This window comes from Parasteatoda tepidariorum, chromosome 4 (genome assembly GCF_043381705.1).
Source record: "Parasteatoda tepidariorum isolate YZ-2023 chromosome 4, CAS_Ptep_4.0, whole genome shotgun sequence".
In the NCBI taxonomy this organism is placed as follows: Eukaryota; Metazoa; Arthropoda; class Arachnida; order Araneae; family Theridiidae; genus Parasteatoda; species Parasteatoda tepidariorum.
Genome location: NC_092207.1, coordinates 76,063,960 through 76,089,351, shown reverse-complemented (window position 1 = coordinate 76,089,351; position 25,392 = coordinate 76,063,960). Strand labels below are relative to the sequence as shown.

The 25,392-nt window shown below is 26.6% G+C and overlaps 1 protein-coding gene across 2 annotated transcripts; it reads right to left on the bottom strand.

The window, feature by feature from the left end:
* Positions 1-1,161: 1,161 nt before the first annotated feature.
* Positions 1,162-25,071, bottom strand: LOC107439117 (myb-related protein B). 2 transcript variants are annotated; one of them, XM_043054107.2, is made up of 18 exons: positions 24,838-25,071; positions 23,083-23,203; positions 19,735-19,887; positions 18,636-18,739; positions 18,400-18,528; positions 17,462-17,564; positions 13,831-13,903; positions 12,464-12,734; positions 11,717-11,847; positions 10,862-10,992; positions 9,494-9,829; positions 7,694-7,776; positions 7,500-7,611; positions 6,254-6,352; positions 6,050-6,154; positions 2,634-2,762; positions 1,986-2,042; positions 1,162-1,882 (listed from the first exon to the last, which is right to left on the bottom strand). In XM_043054107.2, exons 1-18 carry the CDS (start codon positions 24,879-24,881, stop codon positions 1,769-1,771), a joined length of 2,295 nt encoding a protein of 764 aa, XP_042910041.1. In that variant the 5' UTR covers positions 24,882-25,071; the 3' UTR covers positions 1,162-1,768. The 2 variants fall into 2 exon arrangements, with proteins under 2 accessions (XP_042910041.1, XP_015907092.2); XM_016051606.3 differs by lacking the exons at positions 17,462-17,564; positions 18,400-18,528; positions 18,636-18,739 and adding exons at positions 15,168-15,270; positions 16,045-16,173; positions 16,283-16,386 and having other exon boundaries at positions 24,838-25,043.
* Between the last annotated feature and the right edge of the window lie 321 nt (positions 25,072-25,392).

The window sequence follows — 25,392 nt, the reverse complement described above, 5'->3', positions numbered from 1 at the left end:
TTATATGAGAAGATATAAGAAAAAAATCACCAGAAAGGCTATGTGAAAACAACTCACACACAAATCCACAATAAATACAACACATATTTTTGTAATTTTTTTATAATTTTCAACAATAAACACTTAAATAACAAAGAACAATGAAATATAAATCACACTTTTATGAACTCATAGAAAATAACAAATAAGTCTCAAAATTATTTTTAAAAATTTTTTTAAAAAACTCTTTCAGAGAATTCGATTCTGAGACTATAATTTATTAGTATGTTATAAAAATAATCTCGACTAGCTACTTAGATACCTAGAATTTTCATCGCATGGCCGAATTCACAATTTTGTGAAAAAAATATTAATGTTTCATTTCATTATATTAAGTTAAGAGGTAGACTTAAGATATTTTTATGGGGAATAAAGTAAACTCACTATTTTTATACTTAACGCAGGGAAGAAAACAGACTAAGTTTTATCGCATCAATAAAAATTAGATTCAACTTACATTTGCAAAAGGAATGAACTAGTGAGATACAGTTGTGAAGTATCCTATTTTAAAATAATTCTATTTTATAAAATTATTCTGTCAACATTGACAGAAGAGAGGATCATCAATGATTTTTTCCCCACACTCCCGTCAAATTTTAATAAAAAGAGGAATTATATATTTGTGTAGATATTTGTACTCAGATTTAATTTGGATACAAAATAGTCTAACTAGACAATAATTTTAGGCTCATAAATTTAAAATAATTCACACTAAAACCTTTTTACAAGTTATATTGAAAGGAAAAGATATTTTCAATCCCTAAATACAGTAAACATATTTTTTATAATAATAATAAAATAGTTTAACATTAAAAATTTGGAGGAGAAAAATTAAATTATTTAGTATAAGAATAAATTTAAAGATTGCAAATATTGCTACAGACATAAAACAATTAAAAAAAGAGAGACAATAAAAATGTAGTATAAACATTTTGATAACTAAAATGATTTCAAACACTTTCACTTATTAGGTAAGTAATTTAGTTTTGGATCAGTAACTAGAAACTATTACTAATCAGATTGATTTCTGTTAGTTTCTTCTCTATTCAAATATCTCTTTAAGATATGAATTTAAATGGAAATTTAGAATACAGAGAATCTATAATATTTACAATTATGATGAAATATGCTATTTTGTAACAAACACACATAAGTGAAAATCAAAAATTTTACACTACATACAACAATTACTGGTCTTGAGAACTACTGATACTTATTTAAAAGGGGTCAAAGTCAAATTTTAGTGTTCCCAAACCAGCAGATCACTATTAATTTTAAGCCCTGCATTTACATGCAAATAATATACTAAATTTAAAGGATCTCATATTTAGATCAATAAGTATACAAGGATATCATCATTTCCATCAAACAACTAAAAATATAATCATTAAGTAACTTGATTTTTCCTTAATTAAATATTTTCATAGAAATAAAATAAGGCAGCATTTAAAATATTAACTGAATTACTTGAATCAAAAAATTGAGTAATATTTATTTAACCTAATTACAAATAAAATAAAATGATTGGTAAAAGCATGACGGAGAAAAGTATGATAAAAATGCCTCATGATATTATTCCAGAATTAATTGCAATAAAAAAACTCACACTTTTCAGGTTCTGAATATTTACAATTAAAAATCAAAATTAATTTTGATGTTTTATATGTGCCATTTAAAGTGATTGAAAATATCTAGTTCATGTTCAGATTTTTTTTTCCCATTTGTATCTTTATAAATTCAAAGATCTCGGACGGATAGAGGACATCCACTGTCTTGCAACTTCAGTTAGCTCTACCTGATCATAGGTTCTCCCAAACGTCACACAGTTCCATTTGGAAAAGGTCTAAAAGAGAGGAGAGAGAAAAAAAGACAACTTATAATAAAAATTCGGAAAAAAAACTATCAAATAAATTATGAACAGTAAAATATTAATTTTAAAATCTTACCTCAGCGAAACTAAATTTTCTGGGAGTAAGATCTTCTTTTCTACGTTTTTTCTTAGGCTAAATAATACAAAATGAATATATAAAAATAATTTAAGTAATAATATTAAATAAAACAAACAATTTTCTTCTATCTAAATAGTTCAGAAATATTATTATTTTTTTGAAAGAGAAAAATCTTATTTAGAAAAGAATCTATTGTAATAAGAGCTTAACAAAATGTGACTAACATTTTATTTTTATTGCAATGATCTAGTTAATTGATGAATTAGTTAATTTATGCTAAACAGAATTTTAAATTTTATTGTATAGATTATGCAATATATTTAATGTGATGATGGAACTGGTCCTTTATTTACAACTTTGCCTTAATTTGTTTCTTTCATAAAACATTCTAAATATTTACTCTACTTGTGTAATGTACAAGAGTACCCCTTCTTAAAGAATTGATAACACCCGATTTTTTTTCCCATATAAAAAACTAAAACTAAATATATATATATTTTTTAACAGTTCTGGAATTGTTAAATCTGAAATCTTTGAATCATTCATCTCAAAAAAATATTACATTACATGCTTAATAATTATTACAATTAAATTTAAAGACAATATATTTTAGTAAATAACAATAAAACTTTAGAAAAAACTAACCTTATTTCTGATTGTGGGAGCAAGAAAGGCATTATTTAACTCTGCAGACAGGTTTGTATCCAACAAAGTTTCCTTCACAATAGATGGAGGAGAAAATGAAACTAAAGAGTCACCAAGCAAGGATTTACTCTAAAAAAATATATATATACATATATATTTCATACTAAGATAAACAGGAATTTAAAATACATTGATAGTGGATTTTGTAAATATATTTGAATTGATGACTCCGAAAACCAGTCAACGATTCAAAATTGAGAATCTCGTATTTTTAAATTTAGCTGACATAAATAGGATTAAAAAAAATTCATGTCCACCTACTTGGCATAGCATAATATTATGTGCAGTAATAAAAGCTCTGTATATATATCAAGCTGATACTTAGCTATTCAATTTTTTGTCTCTCATGTCAAAATTAGTTTTGTTGAAGATGACCAGTTTTCGAACACATTGATTAATTTATTTTAGGCTTTATGACAGTTTAACCCCTTTCTTCTCACTCTCGTGAAAATGATGGGGTGAGGTTTCGTCCTCTATTTCTCGCTCCTGTGAAATTTCCAGGCTGGAGTGTTCAGCAGTAATGCGCCAATAAGAATAAAACTAATTCATTTCTTTGCCCAGAAAACATTTTATTTCTCATTTTACACACCATATGGCAGTACCAGGATATTTTTAAGGTAATTGTAGATAGTTAGTTTATTTTAAACTAGATGTCAACGCTAATCAAATACATGTATTTGACAAAATAGGCACTTTTATGACCGTTTTCTTGAAAATCAACTGATTGTTAAGGGGTTAATAATAATAAAATAAAATAGCAAGTAAAAATTATTTTGGTGTAGCCTAATTGTTATCGTCTTACATACTGTTAAAAATATGTACAATAAACTATCATTGCCATAATAGTATAGTATAATACTAAATAATTGTTTAAAAAAAGGAAGAATTTTTTTTTTTTTTTAATTTGATAATTGGTTTAAAAACATCAAAATACAAATTTTTTCTTGTAACAATTTATAAGTTGTGAAGGATAAGTTAGAAATTTCAAACACAATTAAATTGAAAAGAAAAAAATTTAAAAATCTCTACCACATCTGACTTGTTTGCTTATGAAGTTATAGCAAAATTATGTAATCTGCTGTGATTTAAGACATTCAGCCTTCATCAAGACAAGAGTTTCTAGTGATTAAGACTATAAATTTCAAATTATATATATTTCTTTAAAAAATGTGAAACTTTACTGTCATGTCCATAAAGGAAGCAATTTTCCTTCATTTAAAATTTTTCAGTCAAATTGTTGATTTTTTTTTTCAGGGTTGGGTTTTTGCCGTCAAAAAGTGGTTTTTGACATGACAGTGGTAAAAACCGTGTTTTTACCGGTAAAAACTGTCAAAAACCTACTGTTTTCTTTCATTTATGGCATATAGCGGACAATATATTATTTTCACATAATTGCCTTTATAAATGAATGTTGTAAATGATTGCTATTGATTTTGCAACTATATACATGTATTCTTATAGAAGGATATACATTCATACAGAAATATTGTAATATACTTATTGAAAATAGTGATACTTACTTTTATCATTATAGCTTGATTTGCAAATGATTCAAAATTTTGCACTTCTTAATTGTTAGAAATAAACAAACAAACAAAAAAGCTTGGAACTATTAATAAATTCAAGAACTAAAAAGAATAATTTAAAATTTGGCATTTCTTAAATATTAGAAATAAGCTAAAATAAACTTTCAAAACTTGTAAGTACTAACAAACTCTAAGTCAAGAATTACTGCTATTTCGTCAAGTTAAAAGCTTTTATTCAGTTGAAAAAGCATATTAAGCAAAACTTAATTAAAAACAAAATTACATGTTCAGTAGTCGGGGTCACGGTACCGAAGCATACGATAGCAAGTGACTAATTTTGCGCATTTTTCATTGCCCAGTCGCTTTCTGAGTTTAGTATGGATGAGTCCAAAATTCGAGAAGATTCTGTCAATGGAAGCCTGTCATTGAGGATAATGATAACAAAAGGTTATTGCAATGTTGCAAGGAAACTCTAAAAGGATTTCCCAGGCTTTTTCATGTCTCATTTCTGTGTAAAATATTGAAAACAAAAATGATAAGAAAAGTTTATTTTATGAGGCTTTCTTTTTATGTGTACATGTGTTTCTCAAAGCAAGATTTTATGAATGAAAGTAATCAATCTTGACATTCTTCAGTAGTTTAATATGCCAAACAAAGTGATGCTTGGAAATGTTGAAAATTTTGTTTATCTTAATATTTTACTTCAAATAGTATGTTTTGATATAAACATGTTAGGAAAATGCAAGAATCTGTTCTTAAATATCTTTTAACAACTTTTTTTCTAATTTTATTGCCCAAAAAATATTTAATTTTAAATTATAAGCAGTTAAACTCAAATAAAAATATAATTTTACCAAAACTATATGGGTTTTTGACAGTTTTTGACGTTTTTGACAGAGGGGTTTTTGACATGACGGTAAAAACCATGGTAATAACCGGTAAAAACCGCCATGTGTCAAAAACTTGCCAACCCTGTTTTTGATTGATCGGTTTTGTATTTTGAATCTAAAAATATTCAAAATTATTATAGAAAATGCTGTAAATGGACTAACTTTATAAGATAGCACTTCTTGATCCTTAGAGCCTACAATTTCTAGCTATTTCACTAGGCTGCTTCACAAACTTTTATTTTTTACTAACATGTTTTTACATAGACTATTATAAAATAATTGGCCCCTGGATTAACAACTAACGTAAACAATGTGCTGCTTTGTTTTTTTCCCACTCTTTGTATAGTATTTTGGACATTGTTTTTGTCATAAAACAGCATATTTTATTATTGTGAACATTACACAATCTTTGTATTTCAGTAAATAAGTATATGACCCCTAGTTCAACCTTATAAAATTTCATAAGATTTCAGCTCCTACATTTATACATATTATTCAAGACTCATAAAAATTCAGAAACTAAATATTTGATTGAGTAGAAAAGATACTACCATCACTTTTTTAAAATTTGTGTGGTTGGTCCTTTAGTATAACATATAAATTGTTCGTAATTTAAGAACTGTTAAGTTTATGATGGAAATAAGACGGAAAAGCGGGATTCCGCAAAAAAGTGGTATGTCAGTCGTTTTTTCGAACCAGAGACAAAATTTTCTTTATTTTCACCTCCTGATTAAGATGAAATATATGTTTTTTAAAATAATTTTTTTTTTCATATTGAAAATTTGATTCTACATTATTTTGTTTTTTATGCCATATGAAATGTAAGCAATCTTCATAAAAAAAAAGGTTTAGACATTTCTTTCTACTTCTTGTTAGTACTATTGAATTTGCACTCCTGAATTATTCTATTGATTTGAAGCAAAGTAATAATAACAATTACCGGCGTTTCAGGACTTTTCTCAATTCCCAAATCTGCCAATTCACTTTCTGTCATCCAAGTTTTGTGAAGTGCTTTACGAACGCCCAGTCTTGGTGGAATAACATTCTGAAGAAAAAAATTTAAATAATAAGTTAGTTTGCAAAAATACAAATTTTTCAGCCCTAAAGTAAATCTATTTTTCTACAATATAGTAGTGCAGAATACCTCTTTATCCACAGCATCGATATCTTGAAATAAGCTTGAATCTGTACCCATAACAGAAAACTTCCTCTCATCACCATTCAAATACAGGCTCCCATATTTCTAAAATGAAAAAGTTAAAAAATGGTGAAAATCATGACAATTCTGTTTATCAAGAGGTCATTATATTAATACACATAAATGAATAATTGAGACTGCCTCACTTGAAAAATTTTTTGTATTATCCATTTTCAAGTCATCATTCAATAGTTAATAAATAATAAGAATAACTATAACAACAATATTTTTTTTTAGAAAAAAAATTTATTTGCTAAAAAAAGGATCAAATCATATAATAGTGAGAAAATGGTTGTTTATTATGCATTTAAGCAGGTGATTTAGTAATTAAATATATTTTATAATTTAAAATTACTTCTTACAACAATAGGAAAGGACTTAGAAGAACAATATTTTTAGACATTAATGTTTAATTTCATACTAATTGAAAAACATTAACATTTAAACTACATAATAATGTATTTAACCTATGTTATGTTGTCAATAGAGGGAAATAGTCTTAAAGTCAAAACTTCAAATTATAATATTCTGTTATTAGACTATCATAATTAAAATTAAAATTGATTTGACAAAGAATGTCTACTAATTAAGCTGTATTTTAGAAAAATTCAATTTGTGTTAAAGAATAAAATTATAAGAGAATAAAATTTTTCATTTTCGCACTGAAGACTTTACTCTTAAATAATATTATGAATCTTTTGCTTATGGCTGGTACAACAAGCAGACAAGAAAGACAGGCTTCCCCATGTTAAGTGTCCTCAGCCTAAATGAGTGGTCATAGTCATCTTTCTAGTGATGCAACATGTTGCAATATAGGCTTTTATTCATTATTTTTTTGTTTTCTAGAATGTTCCAATTCGTCATTTCATGTTTCGTTATTTAGTTCGATAAAAGCTCAGGTGTTTTATGTCGAAACGCCAGTTGCTTTGTTCCCTGTATGTTAGCAGATTCTTAATAAATTTCTTTAATTTTCTGGGCTGCTTTAGATTCATTCTACGTCCCAAAATAACTTAAAATCTTAACTACAAATATGGTGAAAGTTAAACAAATCAAGATGAGGTCAGTGTTTGCAAAATTTACAGCCATAAAAATAGTTTTGAAGAGAAGAAAGACAGTGAGAGAGAGAGAGAATTAAAAATTAACACCAATAAACAAAGTTCATGTTAACCAGAATTTAAGAATGAATATTTACTTTTTTTCTTAATGAAGAACTTCTAGACAGATTATAGTTAAAAACATCTCTCAATGGAGTTGGAGAGTTAATTGTTGAACTCAGCATTGGAACTTTAGGAGTTTGGAGGACACTAAAATAAATAAAGTATGTAAGAGAAAAATCATTTTAAATAAAAATGTATGCAGGAACTTGTATGTTTTATTTAATAATACCTCGATGCTTCTGGATCATCATAACAAAGCAAGCTTAATTTTGTGTGAGATTTTGGAGTTGAGGTCAAAGCTGAATTCAAAAACTGAAAAGAGAAAATAAAAATAAACAAAGGATACATGAAATGTTAGGTATTCATGAAATAGACATCATTCAAAACTTTTTCGCATCATTCAAAATTTAAGACAAACACACATTGTGACGTCATAAAAAATTAAATTCAAAACAAAAATGTCCTCCTTCAGCATAATTAAATCCCATTCAATAAAAAACACAAAGTAAAATTCCACTTGAAAATGTTAAATAATAAGAATAAAATTAATTATTTCAAAAGCAATATATGACAAAATTATGGCTATGTTTGATTTTATGGGGAAGGTAACATAGCAATACTAAGTCATTGATATTGTAATGTCACATATTCATTAATATTAATGTTAAATACGCGATTCTTCCTCTTCATTTATGATTGACATTAAGTTAAACATAAAATGTTTTATTATGTTCGCATATTTTAGAATTCATAAATTCAGATAATAATAGGTATTGAATTTGCTTAAGACAGTTACAACAAATATTTAAATTCCTCTAAAATTATAGAATTAAAAAAAAAATTTATATTTTAAGATATTTCAAATTAAAGTTTCAAACTGATAACAAAAAAATAAAATAAAAAATGAGGCATACTTAATGAAGCATAAATACTTTTTTTTAAATACTCAAGCAATAAACTGCGTAAATTTTTTTTTATTTTTTTGACAAGAGTTTCTTTAAGAAACTTCTCAATGTTAGATAATTTTTCAAAGTATACACAGATTAAGAGAAATTAGGAAAACTTAGTAAAATATAAGCAGGGTATCTGCTACACTTTAGATTTTCAAATTCATGACTTTCCATGATTAATTCCAAGAATTTTTCATGACCTAACAAAGTTACTATTTTCTCCGACAAAAACAAAACAATAAATTTAAAAAAGCATTATCATAACAATCATTGAAATGATAGGTATAACCAAAACTGTTATACTCTGCATCTTCATATTCATAGATTTATAATTTAAAAAACAGAGTAAAAAAAGAGATGAAGCAATAAAATAGCTGAAAAAAATACAAAACAAATTATTTATTTATTTTTTTTTCCTGCAGAATTACATTCTAAAGATAATTTTCTTGTTCATCGAAAAAGAAAGAAATACTCCTGATTTTTCTGTTCTCATTTTGGAATAAAAAAATTCGCCAATGACCGGCTTGCTTCAGGTAAAATTTTAAATTGATAAAATAAAAAATAAATAAATAATAACAAAAATTCTGACATCTCAGAAGTAAAGATAATTTGCTCTAGAAATGTTTTTTCTTTCATTTTTTGAAAGAACACCATCATTTTTAAAGAACACAATAAAAACATTTTAAATTTTAATCAAATATGACTGTGAGTGGGGATTTTGTTACAAATTCAGATTTTCGGAACACTATGAAATTGGGAGGAGGGGGTGAATTCCATTTTAAAAATTAGATTTTTCGGCGACCTAAATCCATGACTTTTCATGATTTTTTTTAAAAAAATAGTTAAAATCATGACACTTCATGACAAATTTTGTTCAATACCAAAATTCATGACTTTCCATGACCTAAATCCATGACTTTTCATGATTTTAAAAAAATAGTTAAAATCATGACACTTCATGACAAATTTTGTCCAATACCAAAATTCATGACTTTTCAGGTGCGCGGATAGCCTGTATAAGATTAGTAAACTATAATAAAGCTAAATTCAAAATAAATGTTTTGAAGCAGTATCCTTACTTGTGATGGGGAAAAAGTTAATGGTTCCATGGGGCTACCATTTTTCAATGGAGTTGAGGTGAGTAACAATTCTTTAAATGGTGACTGGATTTCCACATTATCAAGCGAAAATGTATCAACATCCGGAAGAGGCTTAAAGTTCCCTTCACGATGTGGCTTGGGAGATAAAAATATTTTTGAAAAATCATTAAATTCTGAAATTAGATCTTTGCTTTCGAAATCTGTCACTTGCTCGAATCCATGTTTCAAAAAATGAAGAAGTTGTTCACTGGAATCCATAGTTGCATCATTTCCTAAGCTTGTCTCATTGCAATCCGTTAAAAGAGAAACATCGGACTGAGGTTAGGAGTCAAGGAAATAAATACACTTAGAAAAGCTGTAAGAACATATAAAAGATTTATTTTCGAATATTTTGAAATCTGGATTGCTGCTATTAATTGATATATGTATCTTAATGTAGTGATTGAGAATTTATTTCTTTTAGCTGTAATGAGTAATACAGGATTTATTGTCGACACTTTTGAAATCTTGATTTATCTTAATTAGAGCTGTCTCATCTTACTGTAATTAGAAATACAGGATTTATTGTCTAGAGATCTAATATTTGATAATAATTGCTAAATGGATCATACCTTGAAAATTAATTAAGAACTAAGAATGTAACAAGTAACACAGGGTTTAAAGTCTAAAAATTTTAAAATCTGGTTTAAATTAATTGTCATATGTATCTTAATTTACATTGTTTCATCTTTTTGCTAATGAATTATCACACAATAAAATTAGTCAGAATAACTGTTTTTTGTTTGTTCTGAAAAACAAATCTTATTTAGGGTAAGAAGGTGAAACAACCCACTTGGAAACAAGTTTAAGGAAAGCAACTCAAAATGTGTAACATATTAAGTAACAAATAAATTACATCCCACAAAGATTAAAATATATTAAATTTTGAACATAGAACAATTATGAATTTTGGAGCCATTTATGGAAATAACACAGGGAAAAATAGAAACAACTTTGAAAAATAAAAATTAATTAAAGAGGGGAAAAAATCATAAGATTTAACAAAGCAAAAGGAATATAGTGGATAGAACCTACTGAAAGAATGAAGGTAACAGACAGGTCTAAAAAGAAAACAAAAGAGAAATTATATAATAGAAAAAGTTCAAAGCTAAGATGGCTGGATCAAGTTGAGAAAGACCTGAAAAAAAAATGAAAATCTAGAAAAAGAAATTTGGGGAGAGTGATGTGGAAATCTATTGCAGAGAAAGCCGAAGCCTAGCAAGGGCTGTAGAGCTGGGAAAGAAGAGTAAATAAATTATGCATGGATAACATAGTCATAAGAACGTATTGATGGCACAAAAAGGATACATGTTTTGCCGTTTTGTTGGATGTGGATGGAGAGGCATATCTGGTCATCATTTCAGATGGAATGGGGATTAGACCCTGATTAACAGATTCTTGTTTAATTGCATCAAAGATATGACCATTAAATGTGTAATCTGAAAAATCAAAAAATTATAGTCAATAAAAAAATATTTATTGCATTAAAAAAGTTTTCAGAACTTGTTATACCATAGAAGCCTTTTAAATTTTAACTATCAAATTATTTTTCCCAATTTTACCTGCTTGAATCAGAATTGAACTAGTTAATCTTGCTATTGCAGTTATGTATTATTTTTAGTTGTTTTCACGAAAATGTTGGATGTTTGCCAGCAAACTAAAATTTTAAAAGAATTATACCAGCCACATTTTAACTTTACAATGAAAAACCTCAAACTTTTTAAACAAATTGTCTTACTTGCTACCAAATTTTGAAAAATAGTTAATGCTGAAGTTTTTTTTTTTTTTTTTTTTTTTTCTTTCTTTCTTCTAAGTTCCAAAGATATCTTGCTTTTTTTTCTGCCCAATTTAAAAAGATTTTAGCTGATATTGTTAAACAATGTTTTAATAATATTCGTATCAGCAACAAAATAATATTTCAGATTTACATTGATAAAAATTTTAAAATTGAGCACTAAAATCAATTTTTAATTAAATCTAAATATCAATATCTGACATAGAAAAAAATAAAACACAGAAAAAAGGAAAAACATTTGATTTTAATTCCTAATAATATAGGTGCTTTTTCCATTATAATTTCTAAGAAATCAAGCATACTGGACTGGCATTAAAGAAGTATATTACTGATGTATAGACAAAAAAAAAATAATAATAAATACTTACTTATATGAGATGGTGACCCAGTTTTAATGGGTGTGCTAAGCATTATTTGATCATAACACATAGACATAGATACATCTGCTAGTGAACTAGTGTTCATAATCTCAGAGACGTCCAAATTTTCAACATTAGTACTAAAATTAAAACAAATATTATAAAATACGAAGAAGAAAAAAAGACAGAGCGAAAAGTTAAAACTTAAATTTTTTTTAATCTAAGAATAAGAAAAGCTGGATTGGACAAATGTTTGTACTAATAACCTGGTTGAAAACTAAGAATAGCATTTATATATGTGTAGAATTTATATTTCATTAAGGCTAATCAGAAAAAACCCCATTCATTTCCATGTGTCCTCCTCAAAACAATAAATGACACTGTTCTTCCATGATATTAGACAGGGAAATAGAGTTCGGGGGAGAAATATTCTCCCAATTTTGTCCATTTGTTAAGCCTAAAGTGGGTTAAGCAATGTGCTATTTAAAATATCAATGTTTACAGCAATACATAAAAGCATTTTTTGAGGTTTCCGACATGACGGTTAACACCATCAAAAACTGATACACGTACAACACTTGACTATCTTAAGTACAAACAGCACATATACACACATTTCATAATTATTTTAATTTATATTTCAGTATAAAAATATAATTGATTATAAAAAATAACATATTAATTTACATGGCTATATTTTATTTAATCAGCTTAAATTATGCATGCATCTATATAATCATGGATTTAAAAAAATACCTCAAAGCTGCATTGATAGAGGGAAGCAACTCAACACCGGGAAAAGGTGGATCTTGTAATTCAATAGAGGAAGCCATAGGTTGATTTTTCATACTGTTGATACCGGGATATGTTGCATCAGGTAACAGTAACTGATTTGTGGGAAACTCCAAGGTTTGTCCCATTTCATCATCCAAACTAGGCGGTTCAATCTTGATTTGGGCAGGAAAATCAAGAACTTGAGAAAAACTTTTACAGAGTGGTTTGAAATTTTTAGCTGAATGAGAAATACCTAAAAGAAATATGGGTAAAAATTAAAAACATGTTTTTTTTTAAAAAAAACTACCTTCTTTTTCTTTTATAGTCCACATTCTTATCATATTTACAGAGCATGTCCATGATTAAACATTGACTCCATTTAGGAAATATCAAGTGAATAAAATACTTAGAATTTGAAATAACTTTTTAAAAAAACATCACAACACATAACTAATTTATTAATCACACATCACTACAGATAATCAGTAATCAAAAATATATTTTCCGCTTGACGCCTGTCTTCTTATCACTCTGATCATTTAGACATTTACCAAAAAGGATATTTAAGGGAAAAGATAAAAGTGAAGAAAAATACACACACACACACTATTGACAATAAATATATTTTGAGATTTACATTTTGTAAAAAAATATTTAAAAAATGAAATCAAACACCACAACACAATTAGTACATAATCAAACGGCCTAAAAAATAAGTCTATTAAAAGATATTTATTTTTAAAAATTTTAAATGCATAAATGTACAGGTTTCACAGGCATTCTTATTAAGATTTATCTTTTATTATTTCTAGAAGGTATTGATATTAAATTAAAATATAATTTTCATGTTTGTAAATGATTTTTTTTTACTTACAAACTAATAATATCAGCGGACTTGAAATATTAGTAATTAATATTAAGTTATTAAATAATTATTTAAACATCTTATTGGAATTAATAAATTAAAATATTAATTCCATTTGCTATTTTATTAATTAGAATATCTTACTAAAGAAATCTCAGATGACATTTATTTAAAAAAAAAAATTTATAAAATTCAATGTTCAATGGGTAACATTTATATTTTGAATAAAAAATTGGTTAGAATAACAAAAAAACAATTATCAAAAAAATTAAGACAGATTTAAACTTAAAACCTTATTTTTTGAAGGAGGGGGGGGGAGAAAAAGTTTTTTCCCTTAATGGCTACCAAATTTTATTACTTTCAATTATTATAACATAATAATAATAAGTTAGAGTATTTTGTACACATTGATATAAGCATAGACTGCATAACTCAGAAACTTATAAAAAGCAAATGCACATAAAGTAAAGAAAGCATAACTTACCTATTTTTCCATTAGGTAAGATATTTTTTGGCACCTTTATTGCCTGAGGTACTTGGTTAACATACTTCTTTTTCTGAAACAATAAAAACTATTGCATATTTTTCAATAAATAATAGTAATTATCTTTACTTAAAACTACCATATTAAGAAAAATGGAAACTTTGTGAATATGATATTAAGAGACAAAAGCTAATGTTAAACTACACAGGTTTTAATAGTAACATACAAGTTTTGATGTTACATTGGAGCATCTTACTCTGGTCTTATTACTCTATGTTTTCACTACAGCGCGAGAATCCCGCCTATTTTTTTCTTTTCTCACATTAAAGAATTATTAACGCGAGAAGATCGTGCACTCTATTAATCAATTTCAAAATTAGCGGATTTTGGAAAAAAATTTGTCACAATCACTTTTCTTCCTTGATCTTTCATTATTTTCAACATGGATCCCTGTTATCTAGCTTCCCTATTTACCAGTATTGTTCAGAACCGGTGTGAACAGCAGAACACAATGTGAACAGCAGAACACAACTAAATAAAATTTTAAAAAAATTAGAAGTACAAAACTTATAGTTCAGTATAAATTTATCTAGTTTCAATTCTTCAAATTTCACTTTTCCATTTGTCTTTCAGATTATAAATTTTAGAACTTAACAATTATGCGTAAAAACTATGTGTAATAATGGTTAGCAAAATAATTTTTAAACTAAATTATTAAATTATAGTTTTTTGCTATAAATTTAACACCATCAAATTGGCAATCACAGAAGAAGAAGAAAAAATTTTCTTTTAAGGAAAAATTACTTAAAAAAATATCCCAAAGCCTTCAACAAACAGTATAAAATAAATAAAATATTTATAAAAATAACAATATAAAAAATAGCATAGTAAATGGTATTTACAAACAAATGAACCAATATAAACCAATAGTAATATCAAGATTAGTTTTGAAAATTTTGGCCAGTTCAAATAATTTGGCTCAATTGTAACAAAAATTAAAATTTATATTGGAATGCTGAATTATGTAAGAATTTTAGAGAACAAAACATTGTTAAGTATCCAAAGAAAGCTTATTTATAGTTATTATGACACAAATTGGCTTAGGGTTAATTATAGTTATTATGACACAAGCTGAGTAAAGAATCATTCCAAAAAATTTGAAGAAAAAGGCAGACTCTGATCTAGAAGCATAGATAATGTTTAAAAAAAACTCAAATAATTGTTCAAAATTTTATTCTTATGCAAAAATTATTTATTCATAAAAGTAACACACTGGAAGACCATATCAACTGATGGACCCCGTTAGAGAAAAAGAATTGTTTCCCTTTATATTTTACCTTGTAAGCTCGATTCTGTGGAGGAGAATGCTTATCGCCAAGAAGATATGCAACTTTTTTCTTCAGTGTAGAGTTCCAGTGATTTTTAATTGAGTTGTCAGTTCTAAAAATTAAAAATTAACAAAAGTCATATATAATTCAAATTTTAAAAGTTAAAATAATAAAATTTGCAATATTAAATAGGGATTTTATAAAGTTTCTTTTACTTTTCTTCAAAGCAATGAAACAGTTTACAGACTTTAGCTATTTGTAAATGTAGAATCAGAATTTTTTTTAACTCTAAAAAATGCCAAATATTTCTTATGAACTACCTTTATGAAAAAAACCTAATATATTTGATTCGTTAACTTTCAAACTATGTGATTACATAATATAAAGAAATATGAAAGTGATTAAAAAAAATTAGCAACTTCCTTGAGAATATTTAAACTTATGTTTAGAATTTCATAAATCTTAATTTAGACATTATTCTTTAAAAAGAATAAAATATTCATATGCTTACATAATACTGCATGTTCATGGTATTTGAACACAGAAAAGCACTGTTTATTACAATTTAAGATTTTAATACAAATCCAATTCTGGGGGAGATAAAAAAAATTGCTCAACTATTAACTCATGCCAGTAATGCTTAATTGTGGAAATAGGTACTAGTGGACTAGTGGTATTGTCGTAATGGGGTACTAAGATAGGTAAAGATAAGTCAATTTTCAAGCATTTGGAAGAAAAATATACCAACATTATTTCTACCTTTTTCTATTCTGAAGCAAAAACAATAAAAAGAAACAGTAAGCAATTAAAAATAGCAAAAAAAGAAAAAGTAACTGAACAACTCAAAAAATGCCACTATTGATTTAAAAAAAAAAAAAAAACTTACCTGCCAGGTAGCTGTTTAGCAATCTTTGACCACTGGTTACCCCACAACCTATGATATTGGCAAATCAATTTTTCTTCCTCCAATGTCCATGCTGTTTTCTTGATACAAGGATTTAGATGGTTGTGCCACCTACAAAGATTGATTTATCCAAATGAATTTAAATTTTTTTAACATTTTAAAACCAAAGAACTATATCAAAATAGAAAAAAAAAAAAAAAATGAGTTTTATCATATATACCTTTCTCGACACTGTTTCCCAATTCTTCCTCTAAGATGTTTAGCTATGAGGGTCCATTTTTTTGGACCATACCTCTTAACGAGTTCAATAACTTTCTCGTCTTCCTGAATAGGAAAAATGTAAAAATTCATTAGTATTTTTAATCAATTAATTTCTTAGCTTTAAGCAACAGCTAATAATCAAGTGTTAACTAAAATTATAGGTGGCAGGACTAATTTGTAGGCGTCAGCATGGAAAAAAGCATAACAGCTTTTTTCTCTTGTGATTTTTGCGAAAGACAATAATTATTTTTAAAACATATAATTTAAAAATATAAAGTAGTAAATGTTATTTTTATTTTTAAGATAAAAGCAGTTTATCACTTCAATGTTTAAAAATGTGTTATAAACATTTCTTTCTCTAAACATTATTGAATTTTTGTTTTCATTTTTACAATATATATATATATATATATATATATATTTCACTTTTTTTATTTTTAAATAAATGACTAATTCCAAGATCAAAATTTTATTTTGCAATGATTATATTTATCCAAAAAAAAATTTTTGGTCTAACTTTTTTCTAGATTTGCATACATTTGATAAAGCAACTAAATATTACATTAATTAAGATCAAGAAAAATATCACCATTATGTATAGTATTTTATTATTATTTACTGTTTAAATCCTATCAAAACAGAGCTAGACAAGGAAAAACACATTTAGCTGTTTTTCTTTAAAATATTAACATTAAACTGTTCTGTTAATATGGCAAAAAGTACATATGCTAAGGTACANTAGTTTTGAAAATTTTGGCCAGTTCAAATAATTTGGCTCAATTGTAACAAAAATTAAAATTTATATTGGAATGCTGAATTATGTAAGAATTTTAGAGAACAAAACACTGTAAAGTAATCAAAGAAAGCTTATTTATAGTCATTAAGACACAAATTGGCTTAGCGTTAATAATAGCTATTAGGACACAAGCTGAGTAAAGAATCATTCCAAAAAAATTAAAGAAAAAAACAGACTCTGTTCTAGAAGGATAGATAATGTTAAAAAACAACAGAAAAAAACTCAAAAAATTGTTCAAAATCTTATACAAAAATTATTTATTCAGAAAAGTAATACACTGGAAGACCATATCAACTAATGAACCCTGATAGAGAAAAAGAATTTTTTTCCTTTATATTTTACCTTGTAAGCTCGATTCTGTGGAGGAGAATGCTTATCGCCAAGAAGATATGCAACTTTTTTCTTCAGTGTTGAGTTCCAGTGATTTTTAATTGAGTTATCAGTTCTAAATATTAAAAATTAACAAAAGTCATATATAATTCAAATTTTAAAAGTTCAAATAATAAAATTTGCAATATTAAATAAGGATTTTATAAAGTTTCTTTTATTTTTCTTCAAAGCAATGAAACAGTTTACAGACTTTAGCTATTTGTAAATGAATTCAGAATTTTTTTTTTATTCTAATAAATGCGAAAAATTTCTTATGAACTACCTTTATGAAAAAAACCTATATTTTTTATTTGTTAACTTTCAAACTATGTGATTAAAAATATAAAGAAATATGAAAGTGATTAAAAATAATTAATAACTTCCTTGAGAATATATATTTAAACTCATGTTTAGAATTTCATAAATCTTATTTTAGACATTATCCTTAAAAAAAAAAACAAAAAAAAAAAAAAAAAAAAAAAAAAAAAAAANAAAAAAAAAAAAAAAAAAAAAAAAAAAAAAAAAAACAATATTCATATGCTTACAGACATAATATTGCATGTTCATGGTATTTGAACATAGAAAAGTACTGTTTATTACAATTTAAGATTTTAATACAAAACCAATTCTGGGGGAGTTAAAAAAATTGCCCAACTATTGCTGATGCCAGTAACGCTTAATTGTGGAAATAGGTACTAGTGGTATTGTAATGGTGTGCTAACATAGGTAAAGGCCAGGAATGTTTATTAGTGAATTTTGGAAAAAAAATATCACCATTATTTCTACCTTTTTCAATTCTGAAGAAAAACAATAAAAAGAAACAGCAAGCAATTAAATAAAGAAAAAAAATAAAGAGTAACTGAACAACTCAAAAAATGCCACTATTGATTTAAAAAAAAAAAAAACATTACCTGCCAGGTAGCTGTTTAGCAATCTTTGACCACTGGTTACCCCACAACCTATGATATTGGCAAATCAATTTTTCTTCCTCCAATGTCCATGCTGTTTTCTTGATACAGGGATTTAGGTGGTTGTGCCACCTACAAATATCATTTATCCAAATGAATTAAAATTTTTTTAACATTTTAAAACCAAAGAATTATATCAAAATAGGAAAAAAAGTAAATATGAGTTTTATCATACATACCTTTCTCGACACTGTTTCCCAATTCTTCCTCTAAGATGTTTGGCTATGAGGGTCCATTTTTTTGGACCATACCTCTTAACGAGTTCAATAACTTTCTCGTCTTCCTAAATAGGAAAAATGCACAAATTCATTAGTATTTTTAATCAATTAGTTTTTTAGCTTTAAGCAATAGCTCATAATCAAGAGTTAACTAAAATTATAGGTAGCAGGACTAATTTGTAGGAGTCAGCATGCTATGCAATGGAAAAAAGCATAACAGCTTTTTTCTGTTATGATTTTTGCTAAAGACAATAATTATTTTTAATTAAAATATAATTTAAAAATATACAGTAGTTAATGTTATTATTAGATAAAAGCAGTTTATCACTTCAATGTTTAAAAATGCGCTCTAAACTTTTTTCTTTCTCTAAACATTATTGAATTTTTGTTTTCATTTTTACAATATACATATATATATATAAATATATATATTTAACTTTTTTTATTTTTAAATAAATGACTAATTCCAAGCTCAAAATTTTATTTTGCAATGATTATATTTATCCAAAAAAAGAAATTTTTGGTCTAACTTTTTTCTAGATTTGTATACATTTGATAAAGCAACTAAATATTACATTAATTAAGATCAAGAAAAATATCACCATTATGAATAGCATTTTATTATTATTTACTGTTTAAATCCTATCAAAATAGAGCTAGACAAGGAAAAACACATTTAGCTGTTTTTCTTTAAAATATTAACATTAAAATGTTCTGTTAATATGACAAAAAGTACGTATTCTAAGGTATTTTATTAATCTTTAATCTCTTTACAAAAAATAATTTTTTAAAATTTAAATATGATTTATTATCTTAAAACATTAATACCATAAAACTTTGAATTTATGTTCTCTATAATAATGAACATATTTTAAATTCTTTTTTCATGTGATTAAGAGATAGCATAATACTGATATGGATAGGAGTATCATGAGTTTGAGTTAGTTAAAATATTGGACGCCAGCTATGACTTTTTAGGTGCCATAACAACCGGATGCTCGGGATATGTCAGCACTAGCTAATGATAAAATTTAAAATAAAACTTCTTTAAGGGCCTTACTTCTTTTGTCCAAGGTCCTTTGACAAGTTCTGGATTGACAACTTTGTACCATCTTTGCTGACATTGGACATCACTTCGGTCAGGAAATTTACTAGCAATTAATTCCCATTGACTCTCACCATAAGTTTCAACTAAAACCTTTAGCTTTTCATCCTGGAAATATAACAATGATGAACTTTATAAAGTTGAAAAATATAATCACTGCGATCTTATAATGCTCAGATTATTTGCAATATGATGAACATTAAAACAGAATAACATATAATTTACTCTGAAAGAAATAATGTTTTAAATTTAGTAGTACCAATGATACAAACAAAAATATTTAAAACTATGGCCATTAATGAAAATCAGGAAAAGTTATGTTCATTACAAAACAAATCTAAAGTTAATATTCTACATCTAAAATTAATATTCTGTATAAGCTTTTTGCATTCTCTTGATTAAAATACTCAATATGATAAATAATATAATACTTTGAAGAATCCAGGACAACAAGCTTGTTCCAAAGGTCGAAAAAAAATGCAGTGAAAACTGGTGTAAACAATATTGACAAAAATAGGACTTTACTGCAAATACAGCAAAAACTATTTTGGGTGGGCAAAAAATGATAATCTTATTCCATTAGAAAAAAAAAAGTTTTCTATTAAATAAAGAGTAGGATGCAAATTCATTAATTAAATTACTTAAAATAACTATAACTAAAAATCATTAGATTACATTGAAATTTGTATGCAAATATAGTACAGTAGGGAACCGATTATCCGGAACGATCGGGACCATCGCTATTCCGGATAACTGATTTTTCCGGTTTTCTGAATCGCTACAAAAAGCCGTTTTTTCATTGCTAAACCCAACTAAAAAAAAATTTTTTTTGGAAATAATCTTGAAAAGAAGAAAAAACGATGGAGTAATACACTAATGATTATTTCCAAAATGATGGTAAGGTAAACATCTTTCAAAAAACAACGAAAAATCCTAAAATCTTATGAGGAAAAAAAAATTTTTTTTTTTAAATATGGCGGGAAAATTTATCGAATTTCGTTCCGGTTTTTTGGTTTTCCGGTTTTCTGATTTCCGGATAACGGGTTCTGTACTGTATTTAAAGCGAAAATTTAAAATATTAACATCATTTTACAATAATTCAACACGTAAAAATATCAGTAGAAACAAAATATCTCTTCATTTAATTGAATAAGCACTACTGAGTTACACTGCAATTAAATGTAAACAAATATCTCTTAAGTAAATTTTAAATATTAATCTTGTGGCAGAATCACAGCGACATTGTCCCAGAGAGTTAAAAGAGTTCTTGCAGAAAGAATTTTCCTTTAGGAAGTAAAAAATACTGGCTTTTTTTGCAGAATTTTTTGTCCTCTAAAATTCTACTTAAAAGATGTCTTTATCGTGCAACGGAAGGGAAAGAAATGTTCATGATTTTTCTATTCTCATTTGAGAAGTATGACAAAGAAAATATAATGAAGTAAAATATTGCTTTACAGCAGAAATGCTCGCAAGATTTTTTTCCCCCGTGCCTTTTCACATGCATCAGAGGGGAAAGAAATGACAGCGATTTTTCTATTCCTATTTGGGAATAATGAAAAATAAAGAATAATATAAAGAAGCAACAATTTTAAACCAATTTTTTTCTTTTTTACCGAGATATGTTGAAATATATCAATATTACTACAGCATGCAAAATACGTATTTCGTGCTCAAGAATGTATTCATTCACAAGGAAGAACATATTGCATATTCATTCTTTGAGACACTCGTTTTGCGCTGATATTCTTGTTAATCCAATACGAATTTTCACATTTAAAAAAAGAAATTAAAACAAATCTCAATGTTTTCTATACAATTTAATTATATGGAAACTCAAATTATTTACTTTTAATGTAACGTTTTTATCGTTTTTCAGACTTTTTATTACTAGTGCTACCGAATTCTAAGGGTTTTTTAAAACTCTGGTTATTTTTCAAATAATATTATTTCTACACGTAAATAAAAGTGAGCACCTGTAAAGACTATATTCACATGCTCACTTTATGTCGATATCATCACCAACCAATATAGTGTTCCAATTGTATTTTTGGCAGTTATTGATATGGAGTTTCACCTGGTTTTTAAATATCCCGGTTTATTTTGGACAATATAGGAAATTTTAATCACGCATGTAAATATTTATTTGGTATAAAGTAATGATTTTATCGTTTTTTTTTCCTGGGGGGGGGACATTTGTATCCACAGTTTTCAAATTCACATCTTTTTCACGCGATATTATTTAATATAATCACAACAATTGAATTTCGAAACGGAACACAAATTTAATACTTCCTTTTTGAAAAGTCCAATTTACCTGATTTCGCTATTGATCGTTTTTTTTCGGTAGTTACTGCTGTGGATTTCAAGATTTTTTTTACTGAGATGAGATGATTTCTGAGATGAGGAAATAATTAGTGTGTTTTTCTCCAACAAAATGTGAAAATATTGCCCTTGATATCAGAATATACAATTTTTAAATCCAAATCGGCTTTACATTTAATTTTTTTAATTTTATTTTATCAGTTTATTTTTTTGTAAGCATTGTTACTGTAAGTTAGTAGCATGTATATTTGTTATTATTAAAAGTATCTTGCAGAAAGATATTAGTGATAGAGAGGTCTGTCGCAGAAAGCCCAAAAAAAATTCTGCCTCAGAGGACATAAATATTTTTTTTTTTAAACTTTTAAAATGTTTTATTTCATAAATTTTTTTATTGGGGAATAAAGTAGAGGGCTTGGTATAAAGATCATCTATGTATTAATAAATCTAAACTGTGATATTATAACACACAAAATGCACCAATATTTTTTAATGATCAGTGATAAAGCAAGGATAACTTGTTATCAATCAAGTCAAAATAAATTTTCTCACATAAGTTCAACTGTGTGATTAAAATTTTAGCGAATCATCGAAAATATAAAACTAAAATAAAAAAATACATTAAAGTTATCATAAAATTTAGTATTTGAAAGCTAAAAAAAACTAACTCAGTGGCGCGACAGCCCATTAAGAGGGCCAAGGCCGACTGTGCCCATCTCAGTTTTCTTGACCTTGGGCTCTGGGGTGCAGGAGCATATGTTCCGGTCAGGTGGTCAGCCGAACGCGGAACCCCCAGTGTTAGTTCCCAAGCATGCTTGGTACTCATTTTATCGACCCACTGAAGGGATGAAAGGCTGAATTTGAAAGCTAGTAATTGAAATAAATATTTCTGAATAACTTCATTCAGGAAGGGAAAAAAAATTAAAATTCAAACATAATTTGCTGCTTTTTTTCTAACTGCAATTTTAATAAAAAAAAACATACCTCTTCTTTTAACCATCTGCCTCTATTAATAGATTTGCTTCTCACTCTCAATCCTGAAGCATGGGAATTATAGTCACTATCCTCTTCCTCTGATGAAGATCCATATGAAAAAGACGTTGATCTAAAATAGAAGGTCAAATTTAATTTTTGTACAGTTTAAGAGTAAGTAATTAAAATAATATAGCCTTCAGGGACAATGGAATAGTGCTTGCTATTGTAGTGGTAGGTAAAATATTTTCCACCAATTTGCCCAAAAAATTTGACAAATACAACATTACCATAAGAAATGGAATTCATAAGTGTTTTATTAATTCCTTTAAAAAAAAAAAAAAAACATTTAGGGGCTTATTTGTTTCAGTGGGCTATAAAATACTAATATAGATACTACATATAGGCACTGATGAAATCAATTTTTTTAAATCCCAGAAACGACAGTACCAACAGTTGTATGTAACAAAATCGTACAAATAGTTATATTCTACGTCAGGATTTATTATGATAACATTTTATTTTTAGATTAATGAAATTAAATGATGTATAAATTGACTGGTAAAAAGTAATTAATAGAAGATAAAAATTTATCAATATGTTCAATTTATCATCATTTTTAAACAATGTCCACAACACAGTAAAAAGTTTTATCCTACCTAGGCAAAACCCCTGTTAAAATTTTAGGAATTGAAGTCTTTTTTTCTAGACTAGTCACAAAAATAAGAGAGAGATAAATGTGACTTGTTTTTTTTTTACAGATAATATCACAACAATACTAATATATTTAAATTAAAATCAATACAGAATATATTGATTCAAATTATCAGTAGGTACATTTAAATTGAAAATTTTATTTATGCAACCAGATTAAACTACCTAATTAAGAGAGCAAAAAGATTTGATGTTTCATAATAATTATAATTAAAAATGGCAAGCATAATGATAGATTAAGATTAAATACAAGTGAAGAAAAAACTCTTGATCATAAATCAGAAGAATAATCCTATCAATAGTTTTCTTTTACTAAGAAAATGTCAGATTAATTATTAAAAGATTAATTAAACTGGATTTGAACTAATACAGCAAAATAAAATAATTTCTACTATTTAAAATAAATGAATTGTAAAGAAATGAAAGAATTAAGTTAGTAAAAAGTAACTAAAATATTTTTTTTGAATAGTCATAACTGCATTTAGTGTGTTTAATTGATAAATAAAGTGAAGAAAAATATTTTATTAATAACACCATATATTTAGAAACTTATGTTTTCAATATTTAAAATAATCATATTGTAAAGCATTATTGTCATTTATAGTGAAAATCAAAGAAGAAATTTAAACACAGCTTGCAGAGCACTATCAATATGTTCAAACAAATATTTCGTGTTAAAAAAAAAAATCAAGAAGTTTCTAAGATCAACATGAATTAAGGATATAAAATTTTTTTAAAAAATTGCTCGATCATTTTCTTTTATTAAAATAAATTGTCTTTAAATCAGTAGACATAAGTACAGCATACAACTATAGACAAGCATTTGGTTCTGTAAGTCTTTGTTTGAGAAGTTAAAAGTTAGTGATTGTATAACAAAATTAAAAACAGAATAGCGATTCTTATATTAAATAAGAAGATAAAAAGGTAATACTAATGTAAAACTAAACATTAATAATAATTGAATGATTGTAATTTAGCAATTGTTTTAGACAAGAAAGAAAACAATATCAACAACAAAGATCAAAGTTATGTAAGTACAGATGATTCACACACCTAGGTCTATAGCTAATCTTTCGCTTATTATTTCGGCGTAACATTATTTTAAAACGGTAAATAGCATAAACAAGACATTCTATTTAAAGTATATTAAATAGAAAGTTAGCGTATCTATTCGTTTATAAGGCACTTCCCTGTCAAAACAAACAAATAAACCAAACTCCCGCGTTATTTTGCTTTGTTGAGTAGTATTTCCTGATTCTAATGATGCTTTAAAGCTCTTCTTTGATTGGTCAGTCCACTTTTCAGAACAGATGTTCCAGTTTCTAAACCTTTATCATAACCGTAACATCAAGTAATGATCTAGTTTAACTTTTTATACAAAGTTTAATTCTCACTGCACTAAAGATTGCTGCTACAAATGCATTGCACTAATCAGATTGTCGATTTCGTTCATTTCTCTCTCAAACACTTGTCCCGCAGTGGACTGATCGTTAAGACACGGTTCTCAGCAGATCACCGAAGTCAAGCATCACTGGCTGCGGTCAGTGTGCGGGTGGGTGACCCACTTGGATCAGTCTGCGTAGGGACCGAGGGTGTGCGGTATTGGTC

What these genes read in the sequence shown, in the direction of transcription:
- LOC107439117 (XM_043054107.2), bottom strand. Translation starts at nt 24,881, where the DNA reads ATGTTACGCCGAAATAATAAGCGAAAGATTAGCTATAGACCTAG. An exon ending in CTTACCTAATGGAAAAATAG is followed by an intron (nt 12,735 to 13,830) that starts GTAAGTTATGCT and finishes TATTTCTTTTAG; the next exon opens with GTATTTCTCATTCAGCTAAA. An exon ending in CTCCCACAATCAGAAATAAG is followed by an intron (nt 2,043 to 2,633) that starts GTTAGTTTTTTC and finishes TGTATTATTTAG; the next exon opens with CCTAAGAAAAAACGTAGAAA.